At 45.0% G+C, this 10404-nt stretch overlaps 1 protein-coding gene across 1 annotated transcript; it reads left to right on the top strand.

The window, feature by feature from the left end:
• Positions 1–6278: 6278 nt before the first annotated feature.
• DYNLL1 (dynein light chain LC8-type 1) lies at positions 6279–8776 on the top strand. Its single transcript, XM_086348287.1, has 3 exons — positions 6279–6438; positions 6644–6781; positions 8349–8776. The coding sequence occupies exons 2-3, from the start codon at positions 6650–6652 to the stop codon at positions 8484–8486; spliced, it is 270 nt and encodes an 89-aa protein (XP_086204413.1). The 5' UTR covers positions 6279–6438; positions 6644–6649; the 3' UTR covers positions 8487–8776.
• The last annotated feature ends 1628 nt before the right edge of the window (positions 8777–10404 follow it).

Raw genomic sequence — 10404 nt, forward strand, 5'->3', positions numbered from 1 at the left:
GATTCATGGGGTCGCAAAGAGTCGGACACGACTGAGCCACTGAACTGAACTGAACCGAACCACTGGATCACCGAGGAATTCTGTTTGTTTTTATAACATGAAATACTTATTTTTCCACATCACTTCTCCAACAACAACTAGATATCCAACAATTCCATTCTGACACTGATTCCCAGTGTCAGTACAGACCCACAGGCTAAAGGCACAGTCCCTCAAGAGTGTCCCCACTTCAGACGCCAGCTGCAAACAGTGTTCCCAGGTTACCCTCACTTTGCCCAGCTAACTACAAATTTGGGTTCCCACAATCGCCTCCTCAGGTTTGATAATTCTCTAGAATGACTCACAGAACTTAGGAAAGTACTCTACTTACTATTACAGATTTATTATAAAAGATACAACACCGGGAACAGCCAAATGGTGGAGATGCATAAGACAGGGTATTGGGGGATGGGGTGGTACAGAGTTCCCATGTCCTCTCAGGGTGCGCCACCCTCATAGCACTTCATGGTTTTGGAGTTTATATGGAGAATTCAGTACATGGGCATGGCCACTGGTGACTGAACTCAATCTTCAGCCACTCTCCCATCCCAGGAAGTCAGAGATGGTAAGAAGGGGAATGGGATGTGGGAAGCAAAACAGGGCTGAAAGTTTTAACTCTCTAATCACATGGTTGTTTCTTTCCTCTGGTGACCAGCTATCCAGATATCTGAAACTATATGTATATCTGAAAGCATCTTGCCCCCCTCCTCACAAAGAGTTACCATATTACCTAAACACCAGTGTAGTTGATAGGGGCTCCTTATGGTAACAAATGATGCTCTTAGCACTAAAGTATTTTTAAAGGTTTTAAGAGTTCTGTACCAGGATCCTTGGACAAAGACCAAACACATATATATATATATATCAGTTCAGTTCAGTTGCTCATCTGTGTCTGACTCTTTGCAACCCCATGGACTGCAGCACGCCAAGCTTCCCTGTCCATCACCAACTCCCGGAGCTTACTCAACCTCATGTCCATTGGGTTGGTGATCCCATTCAACCATCTCATCCTCTGTTGTCTCCTGCTCCTCCTGCCTTCAGTCTTTCCCAGCATCAGGATCATTTCTTCCCATCGGGTGGCCAAAGTATTGGAGTTTCAGCTTCAGCATCAGTCCTTCCAATGAATATTCAGGACTGACTTCCTTTAGGATTGAATGGTTTGATCTCCTTGCAGTCCAAGGGACTCTCAAGAGTCTTCCCCAACACCACAGTTCAAAAGCCAAAAGCATCAATTATTTGGCACTCAGCTTTCTTTATAGTCCAACTTTCACATGCATACATGACCACTGGGAAAACCATAGCTTTGAATAGATGGACCTGTATTGGCAAAGCAATGTCTCTGCTTCTTAATATGCTGTCTAGGTTGGTCATAACTTTCCTTCCAAGGAACAAGCGTCTTTTAATTTCATGGCCTCAGTCACCATCTGCAGTGATTTTTGAGCCCCCCAAAATAAAGGCTGTCACTGTTTCCATTGTTTCACCATCTATTTGTCATGAAGTGATGGGACCAGATGCCATGATCTTAGTTTTCTGAATGTTGAGTTTTAAGCCAACTTTTTCACTCTCCTCTTTCACTTTCATCAAGAGGCTCTTTAGTTCTTCTTCGATTTCTGCCATAAGGATTTCTGCCATAAGGGTGGTGTCATCTGTGTATCTGAGGTTATTGATATTTTTCCTGGAAATCTTAATTCCAGCTTGTGCTTCATCCAGCCGGCATTTCGCATGATATACTCTGCATATAAATTAAATAAGCTGGGTGACAATATACAACCTTGACATACTCCTTTCCTGATTTGAAAATAGTCTCTTTTTCCATGTCCAGTTCTAACTGTTGCTTCTTGACCTGCATACAGATTTCTCAGGAGGCAGGTAAGGTGGTCTGGTATTCCCATCTCTTTCAGAATTTTCCACGGTTTTTTGTGATTCACACAGTCAAAGGCTTTGGCGTAGTCAATAAAGCAGAAATAGATGTTTTTCTGGAACTCTTGCTTTTTTTATGATCCAACAGATGTTGGCCATTTGATCTCTGGTTTCTCTGCCCTTTCTAAATCCAGCCTGAACATCTGGAAGTTCACGGTTCAGGTACTGTTGGAGCCTGGGGGCACAGAGGCTCATTCGTTGTGGCTCATGGGTCCTAGAGCGCAGGGTCCCCAGTGGTGGTCCGTGGGCTTAGTTGCTCTGAGGTACGTGGGATCTTCCTGGACCAGGAATTGTACCTGTGTCTCCTGCCTTGGCAGGTGGGTTCTTATCCTCTGTGCCACAGGGAAGTCCTGCACTGTGTTTTAAGAAATGAATTTGTGACCAACATTTGAAAATGATGTATTTATAATAAAAATAATTCCAATTTCTGGTCTCTCTTGAAAATCAGATGATTTAGCAAAACTGGGTCCATATTCCCAAGAGGCAACTGACACCTTTATTTTTTTGGCCCCACCGCTTTCAGGATCCCCGACCAGAGATTGAACTCATGCCCCCTGCAGTGGAAGTACAGAGTCCTAACTGCTGGACCACCACGGAATTCCCTGCTTGGCACCTTTAAACAAGTTTTTCTGTTTGCCACAGCCCCCTCCACTCCCTATTCTACCTCCTCTCTCAGCTCATTCAATGTTACCTGCTTGCCCCCTATGATGTTGGAAAGATTAGGTTACTGTGAATCAGAAACTCGAGGATGGGGCTGTAACTTACTCTGGGTGAATATTTCAAGCATCCAAATCCTGCACAATATATTTCATTTACAACTAGGAGATATTTATTGCCTGCCTCAATAAATATCCTATAAGCAGATAGGAAATGAGAAATGATTTTGCAAAAATAAATGGTAAAGGAATGAAAAAGGCAGTTGGTTCCTAGAAACAATAACCCCCAAAAGATCTCTTGGGGTTAAACACAGGCCAGAAAAGCATGAGTGTCTGACAGTGCTCTTCCTTCAATTAAAAGGAAATAATTAGGGTCAAGAGCTGGTTGAGATGGGCAAAAAACACAGGAGACTCTAGGGAAGGCAGGCACTATAAATGGGAAAAAACCTATAGGCATTTATTGAACAAATGCTCTTATCTGTTAGAAAACCTTAATATCATCCCATTTCAATCTCCTTTTCTTCAAACTGTAAGAAAAATGCACACTGTCTCCTTAGCTCCTTAGCTAAATGGATTAGAGTAATATTTAAGTTAAGAGAATGGATTTTAGGGTCATCCAGACCTGGAATTTATTCATTAAATAGCAGCTTGAGCTTTTAATGAAAGTCAGTTTTCTAATCTGTGAAATGGGGAAATAAGACTTGGTATTTTTAAAAAATATTTATTTATTTGACTGTGCTGGGTCTTAGTTGCAGCACTCGGAATCTTTAGTTGCAGTATGTGGGATCTAGTCCCCCAGCCAGGGATAGAACCTGGGCCCCTGCACTGGGAGCGCAGTCTCTGCCACTAGACCACCAGGGAAGAACCAAGACCTGGTATGTTTAATTCAATGCGTATCTAAGTCAATGCGTGCTACGTGGCACACGCCGAATTCGATGCTGAAGATGTAGCAGTGAACAAGACAGGCAGGGACAGATAGATAAAACCAAGCAAATAAATACATGAGATAATTCACGTGAATTTATTCTGAAGGAATAAATGAGGCAAGTACCATAGAGGAAATAAATAATAGTTATTTCAGTAGAGAGTAACTGAATGTGGTGGTAGAGGGTAAGTAGAGATGATTCCCTAGGGAAGGAGGCATTTGAGCCTCCTTCTAGTCAAATCTAAATGAGCAGAAGTTATGGCAAGAGGGAGATAGGAGCAAAGGGGTCCTAGGCACAGCTGTTGTGAACAACATCTGAGTGAATGCAAAGCACCGGGTGGTAGGCAACCACTCAATACACCGAGGCTGTTCTACCTCATCCCTTTAACGACTCTCAGCTCCTCTGTTTAAACAAGGAGAATCTGGCCAAACCATAGATCACAGGGAGTAAAACTATGTCTATGAAAAGTAAAGGCCCCCAAGAGAGATTCAGGCTCTGGCATCATAGATTCCTTAGCTCTGAATCATACACCCAAGTCAGGTAGAAGCACTAACCCGGCCTCCCTCCTGTTGCCAATTCAACTTCTTCCTCAAGAGTGACACCAGGTAGAACTACATTAAGTCCTCAAATAAATAACCCCACCATTGGAAACCTGAAACTGGGAAAAGCCTCCTAATTTAATTGATAAGCATGTGTCCTACCAGAGTTTCTGATTATTCCCACCTGTTTCTCTTTGACTCTTGTGTGCCTTTGATTAAATTGTAAGGGGCTCTGGATTCCCTGCTGGTTCAGATGGTAAAGAATCTGCCTGCAGTGCCAGAGACCCAGGTTTGATCCCTGGGTCAGGAAGATCCCCTGGAGAAGGAAACAGCCACCCATTCCAGTATTCTTGGCTGGAAAATCCAATGGATGGAGGAGCCTGGCGGGCTACAGTCCATGAGGTCGCAAAGAGTCAGACATAACTGAGCAACTTTACTTTTCTTTTTTTTTCCCCCTGGATTAATGAGAGTGGGTGGTCAAGTAGAAACAGGCAGAAATATAAACAGAAAGCTTTGGTTACATGGTTAAACTGGTAACTTGTTTATGAAAGTTGAAAAACACATTATAGGCGTTGAAGTGTTAGTTCAAAACCTTGTCATGACTCTTGGGACGGTTCCCTAAGTTGACAGTTATTGGCAAAATTCTTCCAGCCCTTGCCATGTGCAGAGTACTTCAAATGCATTGAACGAAAGCATGAAACCGTTAGTCTCTCAGTCGTGTCTGACTCTTTGTGACCCTATGGACTGGTAGCCCTCCAGGTTCCTCTGTCCACGGAATTATCCAGGCAAGAATACTGGAGTGGGTAGCCATTCTCTTCTCCAGGGGATCTTCCCGTCCCAGGGATTGAACCCGGGTCTCCCCCATTGCAGGCTGATTCTTTCCCGTCTGAGCCACCAGGAGAGCCTATAAACAAGTTACCAGTTTAACCGTGTAACCAAAAGCTTTCTGTTTATATTTCTGCCTATTTCTACTTGACCACCCACTCTCACTAATTCAGGAAAAAAAAAGTGAAGTCGCTCAGTCGTGTCTGATTCTTTGCGACCCCCTGCTATGTGCAGAGAACTTCAAATGCACTAGTTTATTTAATACTCCCAATATATCTATGTAGTGGTTTCCTTTTATATTTAGTCCCTTTACAGATTAGAAACCCCGAGGTCCAAAAATCTAGTAAGATGACAGGGCTACCATTTAAATATTTAAAGCCAGACTTGACCCTGCTCCCAATCCCCCACCCCAAGTCCTTCTTCTTCTTCTTTTTTTTTTTTTAAACCACTAAGTGGTTAGTCTCCCTAAACCAGAGGAAATACCTGAGGGATGCCTTTCTATTTATTAGGACACCATGGCCCTAGAGGTAAATCGCCACCAAGAAACTCCCACACCGGAAAGACTGCCTCATCAGAGCAAGAAGCCCTACCCTGGTCACACCCCACATCAGCACTCCCAAATCGACCTAGAGGGTCCCCCACCTCCTTAAAGGAGATCAGCATTGCCCAGCCGGGAGACCCCACTCTCGGGAATAATCTTTAATTTATAAGGAAGCCCTCTTCCATTCCTGAGGATCTCCGACACCCCCCACCCCCTAAATTTCAGAGGCGGTCCGGCTGCATAATTTGCATGGCTCAATGCAATATCAAAATGTGGCGTTCCTTGTTTAAAAAAAAATTAAAAAGAATTTCAACAGTGAGACAGCAGAGCATTAAACCAAACCCTAGGGCTTCTTTTCTGAGACTGCACCGATCACTTGCTCACGAAGTCCTCCCAGCTTAAGAGATACCCTTTTGTGAAGGGACTGACTACCTCAGTCGAAAGGGTAGTTCTTTCTGACCTGGGGAGGGGGGGGGGGCGAGGGGGCACATAGAATACGCAACTTCCAAAGACTGTCTTTATTCGCGAATGCATCCTGGGACAACCTCCGAAAATTTGTAATCATTTCTCTCGGCCGTGGCGGAAGCTCCCTTTGCATCATCTCTCTAGTCTCGGGTACGTCCTCGCCACCCCGCCCCTGCACCATCTTCCCGATGTTTGGGCCTCACCTCGTGCGGCCCATTGCCGGGGTAACCGACGCCTAGAGCGGTGCATTGTGGTCTGCAACAAAATGCAGGAGAAAGACCCTGAGGGAACCATTGAGTCTATAGGCCAATGGGAGAGTTCTAAGGGTTGCGTCAAGCCAATAGGGACGTTCGGCGGGGGCGGGGTCGACGGGAGAAGGGCGGGGCTTAGGTACTAGGCGGCGGCGGCTGGCGTGGGGCTCCTTAGATGCGCCACGGCTTCGGTAGCGACCGCCTCTCTACGCGGGTGTGAGCTTCGCCAGCCCCTCCCCCAGGAGACCGTTGCAGTCGGCCAGCCCCTGCTCCTTGGTGAGAAACTCAGGGGGTTCCGCTCTCCAGCTTCGTCCCCTACAGGACTTCTCCCGCCTTCTGTTCGCGCGGCTCGCGCTTCCTGAGAAGTGGGGTGGGGGGCATCGTCCCGGGGTGGCGTGGGGCTGGCGGAGTGGACCGGGGAAACTGCGCCTGCAGCCCATACTCCTAACTCCTCATCCTTTGCCTTGGCCTCGCCCCTCAGGTAACCATGTGTGACCGAAAGGCCGTAATCAAGAATGCCGATATGTCGGAGGAGATGCAACAGGACTCGGTGGAATGTGCTACTCAGGCATTGGAAAAGTATAATATAGAGAAGGACATTGCGGCCCATATCAAGAAGGTGAGGACGGGGCGCGGGCGGGGGCTCGGGCAGTTTGCGCACTGTTGGGGCAAGTCACAACTTCCTTCCCCTCTATAATGCGTCCCCAGAGCGCTGGCAGAGATCCTTGGGGGGCACGCAAGGTGGCGCGGTGTAGAGGTTTCCAGAAAAGGACGCAAATGAATTTTGCACTTCTCTTGAAGATCGGCCCCTCAGCGCCCGAAGTTTGTTTGTTTTTTCTTTTTTTTTAAAACCCAGCTCCACGGGGAAAGCGCCACCTAGCAACGGTTTCTAGGATCAGGGAGCAGCGGTTCCCCCTTCTGCATGATTGCTGCGCCCAGGATCCATCTGGGTGTTGGAGAGGGGGGAGCTGCGTGGGTGTTTCCAGCAGGGTCGGAGGGAGATCTTGCCAGCCTCCAGTGGGGAGTCAGTCGGCAGTTGAGGGAAAGTGGGTGGTGGTGGTTGGGGACTGGGTTGGGGGATTGGTAAATGGCAGTCTGTAGAAAGCTGGCAGGTCTGCCAACTTCTCGAGCTGTGTTTTCTAGAAGGGAAGGAAACTGGCAGCCTAAGTCGTGGGAGGGTTCCAGTCGAGAATGAGAAGATGAAAGATTTCAGATGGAACAGAAATAAATACCTTTTCTCACAAAGGCAGCAACAGCAGTGCGTTTGTCTAGTCTATAAGAATGTATTCCCCTTAATCTGAAAGACGTTCCCACTGTGTACAATACAGTAGTAGCCAAATTTCACGTAACTGGCCAGACACTTCTCATACATTTATAGAGAAAGATTTCAGAGAAAGACTAGCTTTGGCCCCTACCTAGAGCTACTTAGTGATGAAATTAACATAGGCATTCTAGTTCCTAGAGCTTCTGAGGGTGGGGAAAAATAGGGAAAAGTTATTAGTGCAATTTGCTAGCCTTGAGGACCAGGTGGTAGGGTAGATTGGCACCATCAGGATAGATGGGGGAAGAGGGCTGTTGGCAGTAAAGATAAAATTTGCCCAGGTGGCTGTCAGGTTCTTCTTCCAGCTTTCTTTTTACAGGGACAGTGGAGCACCAAGTGTCTTGTACTTTAAATTTTGATCTCCAGTGGTTTAGCTGCTCACTGAGGCTCTGTTCTTTCGGAAACCTTTTGTTTTCAGCAATACTAAAATGAGTTACAATGGCAATATTTTGGGCTAAATACTATTCTCTTGGATTTGGGGGTACATGTCATACACTAGGATAGCTTAGTTCTTTTAGAGATAAATACTAGAGGGTAAACTATAACTGATGTCACCTGCTGTCCCTGAATATTACAGAAGTTAGAAGGTGTAATTACCATGATAACAAAGCACTCTCAGAGGCTGCCCTTTCTGACTTTTACCTCCCCAGCCCCCATTCCCAGTTTAGCTCAGACTGCAAGTATGTTTGCATTAATGCACTATGTAGGCGATTTGGAGCTGGGGAACATTCTTTCATTTTAAGAATTTGCAGATGCCGAAGTTCCTCCTTTCTGCTCCTACGGGCTCTGTTTAGGAGGCAAACTCTGACCTCAGGTTTAGCACTAAAATTCTGGTTTTTTCTCCACCTCCCCCCTCCCCCCCCAGGAGTTTGACAAGAAGTACAACCCCACCTGGCACTGCATCGTGGGGAGGAACTTCGGTAGTTATGTGACACATGAAACCAAACACTTCATCTACTTCTACCTGGGCCAAGTGGCCATTCTCCTGTTCAAATCTGGTTAAAAGCATGGACTGTGCCACACACCCAGTGATCCATCCAAAAACAAGGACTGCAGCCTAAATTCCAAATACCAGAGACTGAAGTCTTCAGCCTTGCCTAAGGGAACATCTCCATCTTTGAACCTTTGTTGTGTTTTGTACAGGGCATTCTCTGTACTAGTTTGTGGTTATAAAGCAATTAGTAAAACAGCTTACATTTGTATTTATTTTCTATTCCATACCTCTCTGCCCCATGTTTTTTCTCTTCAAAATCCATTCCTTTAAAGAAATAAATCTGTTGAAGTGTGCGTTAATTACCGTTTGTTCAAATAATCTATTGAAGATGGCCTATTACTTGATCTTGGGTAGGTTGGTGGGGGTGATTCCTTGAAGTTTTTGTGGAATGTAATAGACTAGCCTATTCAACACTCTGGAGTTTCATTCTTGTCCAGCCTGCTCCTGTTGTACATGGAAGAATACTACTCAGAAGTGCATGTTGAGAAATGCATGGCAGAGAAACTCGTACTCCTAACCTGATAAATACATTCCTTAAGTGCTCCTTCTGTGGTAACTGCTATAGACTGTTCTAGGCCTTAGGCCTCAAGAGAAGATGAATGTGTCGTATAACTCCTTTAAGTTTTCTGTGGCTGTAAAATGGAAATAAGCTGGTGAGAAAGTTGGGCTAATGAGAAATTTGTTGGGCTGTAGACATTTACCCTCCCCTGCCTTGGCCAAAGTATACTCTAGAGATTAAAGGTGGTCTTAAAGGGAAAAAGCTTTTGAGCAGCAGTCCTCCATGTGATTCTAATAAAGTCTGCAGGAATTTAAACTTACAAGCCTGCTGTGCTGTGCTTTTTAACTAGCCGTGTTCACATGTGAGTTGAAGCTTTCATTAGAAGGCCCAATTAAAGTTGTGGATAAGTAAAGTTTTCCTGCTATCAGTTTTAGGAAGACAGATCTCAATAAAAGCAAGTAAAGCAGACAGCTTTTGTAGATGAAATGATCCAGAGGCTAAAACAACCCACACCATCTTGGGAAACTGCAAGGAAGGTCCTGGCTTTTAGTTTCCCTTTGTTTTCAGTGTTATATGAGGTAAAGCTCCTTTGTTTTAGACCTTGCAGCCAGGCTACAGCTACACAGAGGAAGTGATAGATCTGAATTGATCAATGACTCCGTCTTAAGAATAGTATTAAGTCTAACATCTTTGGGAGACTTTTTCTTAATGAGAACTTGGGGTTTTAGAAGTTCTGATGAAGCTGAACAATGTTAGGACTGGGAAAGTTTCAGGGTAGAAAGCAAAAAATTGTTTTAGGGTAATTAAAATGGGAGAAGAGTTTTTCCTGCTTTCTGCAGGAAAAAGATAAGGAGGTACTGTGGAACAGGGGGCTGCAATTGGGGTGATTTAGGTTTGGATTTATGTGAACAGACCGAAAAGGTTCCTGTAATTCACCTTTCTTCTAGCTGCTTTCCCACTTTTGTGATCTGGCTATATTTGTTTGAAACCCGACAGGTGTTTGGCCTCCAAAGCTGCATCAATCTTGTCGATTTTAGCTCTTCTTAGAAGCAGTCCAGCAAAGAGCCTAAAGCTGCTCTCAGGCCATAAACAGCTGGACAGTGGGAGTTCTAATTTGACCTGGCCCATATCACCAGAAAGTGACAGCTTTTAACTTTTTATTTCTTGATTCAGATATGAGAATCACTGCCACTGATAGGACTGGGTTGATCGCCTATGAAGATTTTTCAGTGCCTGATCCTTGTTAATTTCAAAGGCTCCAAATGGCTGAAAACAAAATCTACGCTGAAAGTTTTTCTAAGGTTTAGCATTGTATCAAAAGTTCTTAGGTGCTGTTCTTTAAGACACTTGTATATAGACAGCTGTATCTGGAAGCTTTTTAATGACAGGGCAAGATCTTGTGAGTGAGGGCACATAAATGACCCCATC

This window comes from Bos grunniens, chromosome 17, assembly GCF_055505025.1.
Source record: "Bos grunniens cultivar Pamir isolate PY7600 chromosome 17, Bosgru_T2T1.0, whole genome shotgun sequence".
NCBI lineage: Eukaryota > Metazoa > Chordata > Mammalia > Artiodactyla > Bovidae > Bos > Bos grunniens.